Source organism: Physeter macrocephalus, chromosome 15 (assembly GCF_002837175.3).
Source record: "Physeter macrocephalus isolate SW-GA chromosome 15, ASM283717v5, whole genome shotgun sequence".
Lineage (NCBI taxonomy): Eukaryota > Metazoa > Chordata > Mammalia > Artiodactyla > Physeteridae > Physeter > Physeter macrocephalus.
The window spans coordinates 61,907,839-61,924,277 of NC_041228.1; the positions used below are offsets into that span (position 1 = coordinate 61,907,839).

Sequence of the window (16,439 nt, forward strand, 5' to 3'; positions counted from 1 at the left end):
TACCCTACAAATACAGCAAAAGAAAAAAGGTCACAGGTGTGTACTTACCTAACATTCTATGGAATGACTAGCAAATATGCAACATATTATTATCATTTGTTAGAAAAACTAAACACCTTATATTTATTCAGCTTTTATGCAGCTAGCCTCAAATTCTGTATTTCTAGTTCTTGTCCCTCTAAATGGATAAAATACGTTCACAGATAACTGAGTTGTGAACACTTAAAATCTTATCATGCCTTCTTAAAATTAGGCAAAAATTAAGAAAATTATGCATGGAGACAAAAAAACATTTACAGGAGCTAGTAGAAGTTAGATATTATGATTAAATAACTCACAAAGTAAAGATGGCTTAAAACGGTGTCAGAGCATGCATCAGCCTATATATGTGCCCTATTGTTCCACATGGCTTTCTTCCATTCTTTGCTGTTACGAGCCATTTAGTTGGTCAGCTTGTAAACTGATTGATTTAGCTCTGGACTAAAATGTTTACCATGAGCTACTCTGCTTATAAATAAATTTAGCACCTTGTCTGTGGAAACCACATTGTCTGATTAAGCCATGCGAGACATCCAGAATTCAAACTGATGTCATTTCAATAGCTAGAAGAGTGTGGCTCCGAGAGATAGGAGGGATATGAAAAGACTGCAGATCTTCCTCAAGTCCAGAGGTCTTCAGACGTTAAGCCAAAGAAATACAAAATTGAGTCAAAGAATGTCTCAGCATGGGAGAGAATCACCGACTTCCAAAAATTGAAGAATTAGAGAGTGATATGATCCAGCCCAAAGATGAGGTTGTTTTATCAGCCATTTCCTTAAGTTTTGTTACCCACAACACAGTGGGCACCAGGACATCCAAAACTCCCTTCTTAAACCCCAGTCACTATCTCTGGACAATAAGAAATGTAGACCAACTGAAAGGCAACCCTGAAAATTACTTGAGAATATATCGGCAACGTTGTTTGATATGACATACTGTTTTTTTTCAAGTGGGTAACATCTTTAATTCCAAACATAAGAATTAAATGTAGAAGTGTTTGAAAGAATTAAATATAAGGTGTTAAAAAGGATAAATATTTCTAGGTAACGAACCTGTGCATATTTGATATTATTAATATTTATAGTGGTTCAGAGAATATGGCAACAGGTTATTAAAGCAATAGGTTAGCCTTGTAATTTCAACATAAAATATATCAATAATTATTTATATTTGTGGTTTTAAGTTAAAAATTTTAAGAAAATCTTGTTACAATTTTTAAACAGTTTTGCAAAATTTAGAACTTAAGAGTCACTGTATTGCTTAGGCTTTTAAGACATTTAAATATATGGAAATTATTTTCAATAAGCCAACTGAAGTACTAAAGGTCAAATATGTTAAATCTATAAATGCAGCTTAAAATTTAAATTAATTAGATTTGTAAGTAGTAACAAACATTAAACAAATGTGATTGTCAAAACTTGCTAGATTTCTGAATAGAACAAAAATACATGTAAATGAAGCTAAATTAGAGGAGAACAAGAAATATTAAATTTGAAAATGACCTCTTAAAAAATCTGTTCTGCACATGGAAACCATCTTCAAAGACATAAAATACTAAAAAATAAAACTATCACACTGAGTTTTTGAAGACACATTTCTAAATTGGTTATTGTCATGGATACTATGATAGCAATGACATTGGAAACAGTATGGCATGTCGTATAGACACTTATTTTCTTGGACTGACATGTGGTCATTTCTCACATATTTAGATAAAAAGTAAAGGCAGTTTAGATAGACAAGTTTTTGGCTTTTAAAAATAACTCAGCTGGGGCCCTTTGTTCTTTTTCTGGGTTAGATTGGGAAAGCAGTGCTGCCTTATAGACGTGAGAAAGAGCCATTAAAAAGATATTAAGTGATGACAAAATTATTTTCCCTGAGGGCTGCCAGAAGCTTTTAAAAAACACTTCAGGGGCATGGTTGTGGTTTTGTTTTGAAACTGGGGTTTATTCCCTTTCAGTGGAAATGCTTGTGAAGTGCCAATAAAGGAAACTGAGAGCTGAATATATGACCCAGTGTTAAACCAGACAGGAGGGAAGAATGGGCCTTGGTAAGACTGGAGGGGGTGGGGTGCGGCACAGGAAGAGAAAAGGATTTCCCATGGGAAATTGGGGGCACTAATTAGATTAATTACATGATATTAAACCGATTATACTTTAAAAGAGAACTAGTTAAGGAACTTGATTTTAAAAAAATTCCCACAAGCCTCAAAAATGACCATAAATATGGGACCACATTATATCACAAAGTATCAACGTGGGGTCCTAAGCATTTTTTAAATGTTTAAACGAAAATAATGAAGACTTTCCTCAGGTAAGATGAGTGCTACCTTTCATGTAGGTGGGAAAGGTACATTTCTCTAAAAAGAAGATGTAAAAGTACACTTTTTTAGCGGAATTCTGAACTGGATCACGGCAAGCAGCATAAAATTCTTAAAAACAAACACAAAAGGACTTCTCTTGACCCCTCTTCATCTTTCTCGAGTGTTGTCTTAACAGAGAATTTTCAGTTTTTCTTCTACGAGCCCACCCCAGGCAGGTTCCCAGCCGCTACCTCCACTCTACCCAAATTGCTCACATCAATATCATAAATGGTCATTTCCTGGTCACCATGTTATTTGCTCTATCAGCAGCTTTTAGAATGTCTGACCACTTGCTCCTTCTGGACCCACTTCCATACCCTGGTTTCATGACCCCACCCTTGCCTCGTTTTTCTCTGGTTGCTGCCTTGTTTTCCTCCATATGTTTGCTGATTCTTCCTCATCTCCCTAACCTGTGCATGCTGGAGAGTTCCCAGGGCTCAAGCCATGTCTCTGTCTGTCTCTCTGTCTGTCTGTCTCTCTCACTCCCTCTCTCTCTCTCACTCCCTCTCTCTCTCTCACTCCCTCTCTCTCTCTTCTGTTTCATCAATTCACTGCCTAGCTAATCACATCCAGTCTCACACATTGAAATACTATTTATAAACTGGTGGTATTCTTCCAAATTATATCTATAGACCTCTCCACTGAATTCCAGACTGATTTATCCACCTATCCACTTTAAACCTCTACTTAACAAGTCCCAAGTTGAGTTCCAGTATTCACAACCCTACCGTCACTCCCTACCCTCTAACCAGCTACTCCTACAGTCTTCCTCCCATCAGTGGATGGCATTACCCTTTTTCTGCTGGTTCAGGGGTCACCAAATCTATCCCATTGCCTACTTATATGTTATCTATAGCTGTTTCTGTGTTACAGTGGCAGCACGGACCACAAGGTCTGCAAAGCTAAACATATTTACCATCTGGTCCTTTACAGAAAAAGTTTACCAGTTCCTTTTGTAGTTGCTCAGGCCAAAGAGTCCATAGCCATCTTTACTCTTTCTTTGCTTAATAATCTTTATATGCTCTATCAGCAAATCTTGTCGATCCTGCCATCAAAATCCTGTCTATCTAGAGTATACCCACTGATCATCACCATTATTACCACCACCTTGAGTGAAGCCACCATCATTTGTTATCTGGATTATTGAAAAAGACTCCTAGCTAAGGGAGTGTTTCATACATATAAAGCCTTAATATATAAATTAAGGAAGGCATGGATAAAAGAAAAATATTCAGAATTTGAGGTAAGATTATTTAAACAGGATTGGTGATTAGGCAATAAAGGAAAAAAATTTTCAGTGCTTTAATCTATGCATGGCTCAATCTATACCTCAGTCAAGTGCTTTGAAAATACCAAAGTGCTATTTAAATATAATCAAACTCAACTGATTGGTTGGGGGTTGGTCTAGTAATGAAAATGAGTATTGGCTGTAAGATGACAAAATGCAACTGCTGCTTGACATCTGGACAGTTATAAGAAAGAGAGAGAGAGAGAGAGACAGAGAGACACAGAGAGACACTTGGAAATGAGTGAATTTTTCCCCACCCAAAGAGGCTCTTCCCTTTTAACCAACTGCTGACAAGTAGGAAGTGGGCACAACGTCTCTAAACCTTAAAACTTTTCAGGGTAATCTAGAAATCCTGATGTATATGTGAAATGTATCCACTTCTACACGTTGCCAAATAGCCTTTTAAATGTAAAATTCTCGACAGTTCAACACTTGCAGAGCAAATTAAACATGACTACTAATTGGAATGGGTTAGTGGGCCTACAGTTTATGAACTCTGACGGGAGGTATCATTGTCACCATTACACTTATGTAGATGTGTGATCTTAATACACAGGGATGGTGGCAAGAAAGAGTGACCCTGGAGCTGTCTTGGCCCCAGATCTCCTTACACCAAACTTACCAGATGGGGACTGCTGTTGTGTTGTCAACAATGGAAAATGAAAGAAATGCAGATTTCCAGATCAACCAATAGAATCCTAGATAATTCGTTAATCTAGGCAGCTAGTAATTGACTACCTATTGGGAGGGCTGCACAGTATTGCGTACTGGGAATTCAACAGTCAGCAAGCCTGACACGGACTCCGCTTTACAGTTTAGGAAAGAGACGGGCAATTAACGCACTGCCAAATAAACAGTGAATAATTGTAAATAAATTACGGCAAATGTATATAAATTAATTAGTATGTAATACATTATCCATTATCCATATATAATGTATGTAACATGTTTTAGAAAACCACTTCCAAAACAATGTGCTACTTAAAAGTTTGCTTCTTTAGAAGTGTCCTTAGTCAATCGTGTAAGTTCCCAATTAAGTGTTTTTCCACACTGCGGACATCTGTAGCTCCACCCACAGTAACCACAGGATGTCTTCTGAAAATGAGTGCTGAGTGAATATGCAAGTGAAATTTTGTGATAATATAGGAATTATCACTGGAGTAATTCTTCTTTTGGTTTAACATATTAATTCTTTCAGCATATAGTCTCTTGATAAATAAATGGATATTTGAGCCAAAAAATATCTTCCTCAGCTCAGTTTTGTGTCCTGAATCGTGATATAAAATATTCTAAAAGCACGTTATGCAGTTCTCACCTGGAAAATCATCCCAGGATCTCCAAGGGAACTGGACCTAGTGAAGCAAAATTTCAGAGCTGGAGACCTTGAGTGTGGGCTTACAAAGTGGTTCTGTGCTCTTCTGGTAAGAAATAATTGTCTAAAGCTCATTTGGCGGAGTGTCATTCTGATTGCCGAGGACTTGGGGTCTCCCCTCTCCTCTCCCACCCCAACTCACCCACTCACCCCCATACTCACACCACAGAAGAGGTCTAGGAAGAAGGGGGCATTTCTGGAAGCTAGTTTTCATTTATAAGCACTTACATCAGTATCCTTCCTCTCAGCTCTGGTATACTGTTGATCCAAGATTTGATAAAAATTAAAAATAGCATTTCATCAGGAAAATGTCTGGGCTGTCACAGACACTGGCTGCTAAGCGCTGCGAGGATGTTTGCTCTGTGCATTTGTGGAAGACAGAATTACAGATGAGAGAGGTAAAGCAACTGTCCTGTATGTTGCTGTGCAAATAAGACAACATCATTCATTCTGAGAGTGACAATTCCAGGAGAAGGGAACATGTAGTCTGTGGTGACATGGATATGAATAGAGAGAACAGATGAGATTCAAGGTCCTTATTCAGAAATCAAGGGAATTCTAAATGGCTTTATTAACTGAGATATAAGAAGTAACATGTACATAACTTTCTGAGAATCCAAAATCTGGGGGGAAAAAAGAAAAATATTTAAAAGCAAGGCAATCCTTTTCCATAATAACCTTGCATCTGTATTTAAAACACACATTTGATCTACAAGCCACTTAGTTCATGAGAATTTGATATGACTCAACAGGAGCACTCGCTACCTAATCTGCCAACCCAATGTAAGATGCGTCCACAGAAGCAGAACAAACGGAGAATCATTTGTCATCGCTACTCTGTGCTGGCTGGGTCACGTCAATTCCAGGCACCTCACTGTCAGAACAGCACACACATGTTGGAACCCAAGCAAGGACAAGAGCCTGGTGAAAGGCATTCCTTGCTCAGAGCCGTACTGCTTGCAGATCCCAAGATGATCGAACTGGCACCATTCCTGTGTGTACGTGTAATGTAAGAGGTAGCATGGGGGGGCGGGGAGGGACTTGATTTTCCATTCCCTTAATGGCACAACTTCTTACCTTTTCCAAGATTTTCAGAAAGCAAATATCTTCTTGCCATCTTCCTTACGCTGGCCATACTGTGGTTGCAAGAGGTGGCGTGTACAGGTATTTCACACAAAAGGGCTGGAGGCTTAGAAAGAGCTGGATGACTGGGGGACAAAGGTTTAAGGCATAGATGCTCACAGGCTTCAAAGACTTGAAACACTATCATAATACAGAGTTTCCCTATGTGGTTGCCAAGGTTAGAAAGAGTACAGGAAGCAAGATTTGATTCCATACGAAGAAACACTTTCTAATATTCAGCAATGTCCTCAGATAAAAATGCATGTGGAGCAGGTTCAACAGCAGGAGATGAACTCATGGAGGGGAGTGTGTATTGTACAGTCTTTCAAAGCATGGGCTTTGTTGTCATACAGAACTGCTTTCTCATCATTTTGATTTACTTGCTCTGGGACCTGGGGGAAGCTACTTACGCTCTCCAAACTTCAAATTTCCTGTCTCTAAATGAGGAAAATTGTCCCCATCTCACGAGACTGTTGTGAAGGTTAGGCAAGATAGTGATTGAAGAGAATTTAGCACAGCTCTAGCACGGCAGGGTGTACAGAATGGTAAACGCTATTATTATTGGAAGATCAGGCACTGGAAGAGTGGTGGTGTCTGTGAACTAGAAAGATGCCTGAAGTGAGAGGTAATGAGAGGTGCACTTTTGATCACCTTATCTGGCAGCCTGAAGTTTGAGACACATCAGGCTTTAATCTCAACTTAGCAGGCAATCAGATAAAGTGAAAACAGATAAACCCTCAAGCAACAAACTAATCAGAAACAGAATTCTGTATAGATAACAAGGACCTTGCTTCCGGGCAACATAACATCAGACAGTGGAAGAATAAAAACTAGAGAACATTTCAGAAGTTTTAAAACCTATTAATTCCCCTCCTTAAATCACTCTTTAACATATGTTTTATCTTTAAATTTTAAGACCATTTGTTGATGGATTCTAGCAACAGTTCTCCTTTCCCAGGAAATTAATACCAACCAGCTATCATTTAATACTGTAGTTATATGCCAGGAAGACATTTTCATGTGTGGTTAATTTTTTTCACCAACTCAGTGTTACAATCAGCTAAAAACTGATTTCTTGATTGTTAAACTATCTTTTGAGACACATGCAAACCCCATACCTTGCTGTTGTCCACTTAGAAGAATTCAAATGCCTTTCCGCCTACCTACTGCTTGCTGAAAACATGATCTCACTGGAATGCAGAGACAGATTTGGTAGAATGTTAATATTTAATGAAATTATGAAATGTGAATTTGATGCACTTTGTAGGGTAAAAAAATATTGTGCCCTTAAGCAACATTCCTGGACTGTTTCAGTTTGGAGTATGTGATGTGAAATTTTAAAAGAGTCATGAAGTTTAGTCTAAACACACAACTTTGAGGGCATTCTTGCATATTTGTGTCAAAAAAATGCTTGGTACCTGATTTTAGACTCTATGGGTAACATAGACTGGAAACATTCAAATCATACCCCTCCAAACCTCAGTCCATGATGTATTTTATGCCACACATTTCTCTTGACCATTTTAATCTGTCAGTCTTTATCTTCCCTGCCTTCTTCCCAAGCCATTCTTCAGAAATTCTCATAGACAATTAAACTTCTCAAGTTCATAACCATTTAATGGCCATTGACTGACTATTAAATGGTTTTCAGATATACTAAATTCAGGACACCAGACCAGCCAGACTAGTCAACTTCGATTTTTCTGAAGTCCTTTGATTAGTTTCCAGAAAAACCTTATCCTGAGTGTGTCAGAAGACTAGATGGACCTGGTGCTATCTAGGCCCCTGAAATAGATTTGGAGTCATCTCGATTTAAGTCTCAGCACTGATTCTAAAAAAAAATAAAATAAAATTATTTTTTAAAGATACATGAAACTTTCTTGCAAAACTTCTTGAGTAGATTCCCAGACATAAAATCATACATCCATGCTGTCTCCATGACACTACCCTACCCCCATTATGTAAAGTGGTCCATTCTGATTACCAAAGCATATTTCCAACCAAAATTCTTTGTATTGAAAGAATGTTCCCTCCCACACACTAGCTACTTTTTTCAACCTCCGTAGATGTGTACCCTGGATGATAAACCTTCAGCTACTTAATGACTACCAGAAACCTGCACTTCATTTTGTGTTCTCCAACTCAGGGAAACCCAATTGTCCTAGTCAAAAATGGAGGCATCCTCCTTGGCTGCTCCATCAATCACTTACTCATACTGATTTGATCCCCAAATTCATTTTGTCACATCCCTATGACCTTAAATGTCATTGAGGCTTCAATTATCTCTCGCCCAGGCTATTATAACAGTCTCTGGACTGTGCCATTACTTCCGCCTGTTTCCGATCCCTTTCTCAACCTGTAGCCAGAATGACCTTTCTGAAGGCAAATTAATTACACCACTTAAAACCTTCAACCACTTCCCTTAATCTTAGAATAAAACTCAAACAAGTTTCTGCTTGCCTTCCCAGCCTCATCAAACATCACTTTTTCTTTTATCCTCTACATCCAAGCCACACTGAATTTCATCTATGCCTTCAAGGTACCATGCACCTTCCCACAACACCTTTCCCCACCTACCACATATTCCCTCTTTCCAACTCCTGCCTGTATAACTATTATTTATTTTTCATATTTAATATTTGAAATCATTTCCTTTTGGAAGCCTTCCCTGTGTCTCTACCCCCAGTCCAAGTCTGGGCCAGATATGCCCCATGTGATCCCAAAGCACCTGTATTTATTCTACTTTAGCACACAGCTCACTGCTTTGCCCACTTACTGGTCCATTCACAGTACTTCCTATCAAGAAATGTCTTTTTGCTCCTTGCTGAATCCCTCAGCACAATGCCAGGCACATGAATAAATACTGTGGAATGAGTGATTGAATACTGAGTGACCCCTGCCCACCTGAGCACCGTAGCCACGTGCTCTTTACATGGAATGTCCAGCAAAGGTTAAAAGACTTCATTCAGTTGTTCCACAGATTGTTACTGAGTGTTCTCTGTGGGATAGATATGATGCTAGGTTCTATAAATAGTCAGCAGGAATATAATAAAATTTTCTATACCATTGCATATGGTCAAATATTATTTGCCACCAAAAGAGCAGTGTTGAATACTAGGAAATACGGTCGATATATATGTAGCCTATGTGTGATTCAAAGCTCTTCCTTCTACCAACTGATGGTGAGGTTCTGAATCACATCGTGTTAATGTTTTTACATTTGCACATCTTAGAGCCTGTACTCAAAACAACCACAAACAAAATGTCCTTACTTTCAGCTGGCTCCATAAGTGGAGAGCTAAACATTCATATATAAGCAATACTAAGTAAGTAATACTACGCAACATTCACCTTGGAAGAAAATTCATACAAAATGTGCCCAGTCTCCATTTGAAGCCAAGACACTTAAAAGGTTCTACATGTAGGAGAACAGGAATGTGGAGTTCCAAATGTGCTGGAAAAATGCCTTCCTGTCAGCAATCTTTCTCGGTTCCCTGCTGGCTGGCAATGTTCTCAGGAGGCTTTCTAGTGGTCATAAAAGCATTCATTGAAAAAATTTAGGTTAGACACATCAAATTTCTCATGTTTATAAGAAGAAGATTGAGTTATCCTCCCCAAATGAGAGGAAATGTGCCATCTGGTACAGTATATGGTTTCATTTAAAAAAACGATAAGGATAGACATCACAAGTGTTTTGTCAACTATGAATTTTTTAAAAAAGTCTTTTACATTATCTACATTCTCTTACACACAAAACCCAAATAAACAAAATCCAAATTTTTCCTTATTCTCAAGACATAAATTACTGTAGGCCAATACTTTACTGGCTTTTTCTGAGGACAGATTAATCTATTCTCCATTCATTCATTTGAGTCATGCTTTCTGTAACTTTATTACCTGCTGTGACTTGGTAACTAGTATTTTTCTCTTTTCCAGAAAAGTATAGGAGACTTATTCCCTTAGCTCTGCAAATAATATTTGCAGGCACCAAACAAATGAAATAGACCCTATTATCAATATAGCGATTTTGGCTTCTTGAAATTACATTACACATTTTTTTTTCAGTTTTAAGTTGTTCAGTTCATATCTATCATTATCTTCACTCTGTCCCCTACCTGTCTTTCCACCATTCTCTACCATCTGTGAAGATGGCTATCACGTGTTCTCATGAACTACTTCCATTAACTGTTCATACCTGTCACTGTGGTAGGTGTAGGTGTCGAGATCCTCCTTACCTTTGACTAAAAGAATGACGCTGCTGATTCAGTGGATGCCACCTCTTGGGTCACCTTCACAGCCAATCTAAACTCCATCAATTGATAGTGCCATCTTTCTCATATGCACCTCTGACCCTGCTCTAAAACCTCCATGGCCTCCCTAATTGCTCTTGTATTAAGTGATACTCAATCTTTTCTCAAAATCCTTGAAAACATGGCTAATGTGTTATGCTTTTTCTCTCCTGGCAGTTTTGTTCATTCATTGCTTTACCTACTATATCATCCAATCCTACCCTTTCCTGAGCATCTATCTCAAATACCCTTCCTCTAAGCAGCCTTTCATGATTTTGCCAACTAGAGATTACCTCTTCTTTCTTGGATTTCTCCATGGTATTTTGGTCTGTACTCTTTTGTTACATCAGTCTTACACAGCAGTGTCTTATACTGAATTATGTGCCTAAGGTTTTTCTTTTTTTTTTTTCCTGCTTGTTTTTCCTGTTTTGTTTACAGTTTAAATACAAAAATTTCTGTTATCTTTGGATCTCATCCTCTCACAGAAGGACTTCAAATTTTTTTTAATTTATTTATTCAATTGCCTTAAATTCAAGAAATATCTTACAAATTTTACTCCATGTTGTGAGTCTTGTAATTTCATTCTTCTAGGGAATGATTCTTAGTCTAAGAAACTAGTGTGGTCTGTGGTTTAGAGTCATGGTTTAAGTTGCCCTTAGGAAGAATGAAAAACAGCTGGTGTCCAAGGAGCTATGGAAATTTGTCAAAAAACTAATTGTAGAACAGAAGCCAAAAGTTTGACTTGCATATCTTAAGCTCTATCTATATTATTACTTTTTTTTTTTTTTTTTTTTTTTTGTGGTATTTGGGCCTCCCTCTGCTGTGGCCTCTCCCGTTGCGGAGGACAGGCTCCGGACACGCAGGCTCAGCGGCCATGGCTCACGGGCCCAGCCGCTCCGCGGCACGTGGGATCCTCCCAGACCGGGGCGCGAACCCGGTTCCCCTGCATCGGCAGGCGGACGCGCAACCACTGCGCCACCAGGGAAGCCCTATATTATTACTTTTTGAAAGGATACAGTGTTTGGAAAATTAAATACTTCTAAGTACATGTTTTTTACTAAAATCATGGCCAATATACCCAAAGAAGATATTATACACTAAAATATGAACGTCAACACTCTAGTGTTCAAATTGTGTCCACTTAATTTACTCAAGCATACACTAACATAACCAAGTACTTAAAGAGGATAAAATCATTTAATTTTAAGGGGCTTTTTTTTTTTAGAATTTTGAAAAACTTCTTTTGTATTTTAGGTGCACAGGATAAAATGTTATTATAAATGACGAGTGAACTTTAAATATAAATAAAAATATCAAAAGAAGGAGAAATCAAATATGGTTGTGAATGTAAGAAATATCAATGAAGGACACAACATTCTTACATAAAACTTGAAGGGTAGGATTATAAATATTAGAATAAGTTAAGGAGGAAACATTAGAAGGTGAGGAAATGGCATGGGAAAAGGCTCAGAGAGTAAAGTTGTGAATGAAGGGGATTGCAAATCAGGCTGGTGCAATTAGAAACAGCCCTGATACCAAGGGGGAAAGGGGTGGGGTGGGAGGAATTGGGAGACTGGGATTGATACATGTATATTATTGATATTATGTATAAAATAGACAACTGATGGGAACATACCATATAGCACAGGGAACTCTACCTAATGTGGTGACCTAAATGGGAGGGAAGTCCAAAAGGGAGGGGATATCTGTATGTGCATGGCTGCTTCATTTTGTTGTGCAGTGAAGGCTAACACAACATTGTAAAGCAACCATACTCCAATAAAAATTAATTTAAAAAAAAAATTAAAAGACCCCTGAGCTGAAGATCATCTTCTATGAGGCTCCCATGATGATATCACCCACTGATGGGGACAGTTTGAACACAGGGCTGGTAGCCATACTGAGGTAAGTGTCCTAAGCTTTTGAGGTCCATGTTCGAGGTTAGGAATTGAATTCACTTTCGAATTGTTCACAATCCAAAGCAATGTTAAACAAATTAAAATAAAAGTAACAGTGTTCAACTGAGATCTGTATTTTTCACCTGGCCTGGAGGTTAAAGTCACTGATATTCCTGCTCTGACCTGTTAGATTTTATTTCTCTCAAAGTTTCTCTGAGTCTGCATGAGGGATCCAATGAATTATTTGAGTTGGTCAATTTACTCACAGAGACTTAGGATTTCACTAAACTGAGCACATTTTTCTAACTGAAGTAATCTGTTCCTCTCCCCCCACCTCAGGGAGTTTGCCCACTCTCTTCCCTCCGTCTGGAATGGTCTTCCCTCATCTATCAGTGTGGCTTACTCTCTCACCTTCCTCCAGGACGTCTCAGGGAGCCCTTCTCTGACCACACTATTAAATGTCCCAGCCTCAACCTGCTTCATTTTTCTTCATAACCTTATCACCTTCTAACATACTATGTAATTTATTTATCTTGTTTATTGCCTGATTGCCCACCCAGGAGGCCAAGGATTGTCTATTTTATTCATGAATTTATCCTGGGTGCTTAGAATAGTACCTAACATATAGTAAATGCTCAATAAATATTAAGTGAATAGATACATGTATGATGAAGTATATGCAGTATTTACATGATAATTTGAGACCATGTTACTTTATAGAGCTTAACATTCTGACTACTGTTTCTCATTAACTTTACTAAGTGAAGAAGGATTTATAAAGCATTTACTATATAAAAAGCACTGTATCTGGTTCTTACAAAATAAATTATTATGTAGTAGCTCCAATATTTGAAAAGCAAATAATAAGAAAGGAATGACAAATAGAATATGAAAACTATATGATTTCAGCTGGCATTGCGAAGAAGGAAACAGAGATATCCTGACATCTCCAGCAGTTTCCCCCAATGTAGTATTGCTCAATCCAGCGAATGAAAAGATGCTCCTTAATACAAGCATAGGCTTTGAAATTACACAGACCTTAATTCTAATTCCAATGATACCATTCATTATCCAGACTACCTTCATCTAGTCATTAACTTCTCTGTGTCTAAGTGATTTCATTGGTAAAATGAGGATCGAAATCTTAACCTCACAGGGAGACTGTGAGCTATCAAATGAGATCATCTATGGAAACAATTAGCCAAGTCCTTGGCACATGGAAACAATTTAATAAATGCATGTGGCATGAATTAATTCTTGATCAGTGTGGAAAAATATAACTAGAAAAATGCAGCTTTTAAAAATATATTTCTACTGCGTTGTACCCCACATATTATTCATGATGATTCCTCTTCCCTCGATATTATTGAAATAATAAATTGCATTATATATTGATTGGTTATCATATAAATTATTGTTCCCATTTCACAGAGAAGGAAGTTGAGTCTTATGCATATTAAGTAACTTGCACAAGGCCAAAAAGTACGCAGCAGAGTTAGGATTTCACCCCACATGAAGTCCTCTCCAAAGCCGGTTCATTTGTCTTGATCCTCACCTTAGTCTGCATAGCTATGTGATTGCCGCCAGGAAATATTCCCTAAACCTGCAGTCTGGATAGCATACCTTTTTAAGCTCACATAGAATCTTATGCATATTTCTCTCCTAATGCATGATGTTTGAAAACATGTTTGTTCCTCTCCTTTCTATACCTGGACATCACCTTCTAGAAACACCTGTTCAATGTGAATAATTGTTCCTAGTTTTATATCTTGAACAGGTTTTCACTGGGCACTTTCACAGTAAGCTCACAGAAACCCATAAAAGCTAACGTTTATTGAACACTATTTTTCTGTAGGCTCTGGTCTAATTTTTCTAGTCCTCAACTCCATACATTCCTCATAACAACCCCATATGGCAGGTACTACCTTTATCCTCATATTAGAGATGATGAAAATAAAACACAATTAGGTAATGAATTCACTCAGCTTATATTCCAGGACTGGGGTTTGAACCCAAACATTTAGATTCCAGACTCCATATTCTTAATCATGAGACTATATTGCCCCTCATACACCAGGACTGATGACATCTTCTTTTCCACTTTCATTTAAAAATCCTAGAAAAATGCATTTTCGTGGAGTCTAAATTGTACTTCTATGAACCATGACTCTCTTACATTTGGCAAGTCTTTGTTTTTCTTGTGACACGGATATCTACAATTAGTCAAACTTTAAAAGCTTATTTAAATAAAATAGATAAATTTAGAATCTGACAGAAATCCCCAAACTTTAGGTCAGCACTTACAGAGACTTGTTAGTGGTACTGCCATACCCGCCCCAACTTAGAAATACCATACTGGTGGTCTTCATTGCCTTAAACAGGCTCCAAGCTGTGCTCTTGGAAGGTGCTGGAAGTTAAACCATAACCTTGTATAAATTCAAAACCAAAAACAAAGAAACTTTAAAGAGACAGCTATCCTCTTAATACCAACTTTTTAAAAGAACTTTCCGAGTAAAATGATTTAAACACAGAGAGCCTATTTTTTCTTTTTAAGAGAGAGCAAAGAATGTGTTCATGGCAAGTTGGAACAATGTGCAAATGTGCTGACTTCACTGTTATCTGAACGACAAAGCATTAAATCACAAGGAGGAAGAAGTCAGCATGTTCTCTGAGAATACAAATAGATTAGTGTCAGGAAGAGCTTTGTCCAAGAAAGGGAAGGGACACCTACCCAGAGAATAATTCATGCACATGAAACCTATAATTTAAAAAAATTATTTTCAAAAAATATTTTAGCTGATAAATATGACTATTAGATAAACAGAGCACAGAAAAAGTTCCATGTGAGTTTTTTTTTTTTTAAGTGGACCTTCCAAATGTGATTAGTCATCTCACCCCACTCTTTACCTCTTTCTTATATAAGACCTGATTCATTAATGGTTATGGAACTCACACAAGACAATTAGATCCCTTCCCTCCTTTTTAATTATATGATGGAAGAGTACTTAAGTTTACCAGGCACTTAAGAACATTCCCTAAGTTAAAAGGTATAAAAAACCCCATATCCCTTAACATCTGAATTCTTTAGATTCTCCTAATGTACAATTTAAGTAAAGCATCCTCACTCAGAATTCAAAGAAAACAAGGTTCTCTTACCATATATTCCATGTTTGCTGCCGGTGGGAACACTTTGCCCCGAACTTGGTTATGATAATCAAGGATGGCGATCATGTCATTCTGCGAAATGTAGCGCTTCCGCCTGGCTTTGGGGATGTCCGTAGAATCTAGTTGTGCTTTTAGAGCTGCTTCAATATCAGTGAAATTATTGGTTGGCGGGGATGAGTCAGTGGAATTGAGTAAGACGACGGCACTTGCTTCACAGAGAAGGGAGAACAGGAGTGCACTGCTGATGGCAGAGATTGCTATCATTTTGAGAGGTGGAGAGGGAGAGGCCACAGAGTTTGCCTTAAAGCAGAAAGGTAGAGTTAGGGTCTATGAGAGGAAAAAAAAATAGGGCCAGAGGGTATGAATTTACAAAATCATTGCTTGATTTGACTTTCTTCAAAAAATCCAAGCAAATGCTGAACTCAAGCCTAGAAGACAACCTGTAGTGGTCTCTATACATTTTACTTGGTGTTATAAGGCAGTCCCCGAAGAGGAACTTCCTATAGCTAGAGAAAAATAAACAGCATGGCCACTAACCCTAAAATGAATGTGAGCCATTTACCCCAAACGCCTGAGCCACAGAATGCATTACTGCATATTTATTTTCAGAGGGAAATCTTTAGGAATTGAAATTCATCTTGAGAGTGAAAAGGAAAAATGCATCCCAGGTAATAAAAGAGAATGTGCTGATAATGTCCCCCAGACATATATGGACACCAAGTAATAGAACAGATACAAAAAAAAAAAGTTATAATAAACCAATCTCATTTCTAAAAAAATTAAAATGTGAGCTACTTTAAAAGCAATGCATGCAAAATAAACTTGTTGAGCTAAATAGCTTACCTCTGTACAATGCCAAAATGAATATAGTATTCTTCCAAATATTTAAAGTTCTTTGCTAGGT

At 37.7% G+C, this 16,439-nt stretch overlaps 1 protein-coding gene across 1 annotated transcript in view; it reads right to left on the minus strand.

The window, feature by feature from the left end:
* Positions 1 to 15,799, minus strand: part of PI15 (peptidase inhibitor 15) — a 29,994-nt gene extending 14,195 nt beyond the window's left edge. Inside the window, exon 1 of the mRNA XM_007106056.4 lies at positions 15,527 to 15,799. Coding sequence (XP_007106118.1) covers positions 15,527 to 15,799 — 273 coding nt within the window. The remainder of the gene's footprint in view (positions 1 to 15,526) is intronic.
* Between the last annotated feature and the right edge of the window lie 640 nt (positions 15,800 to 16,439).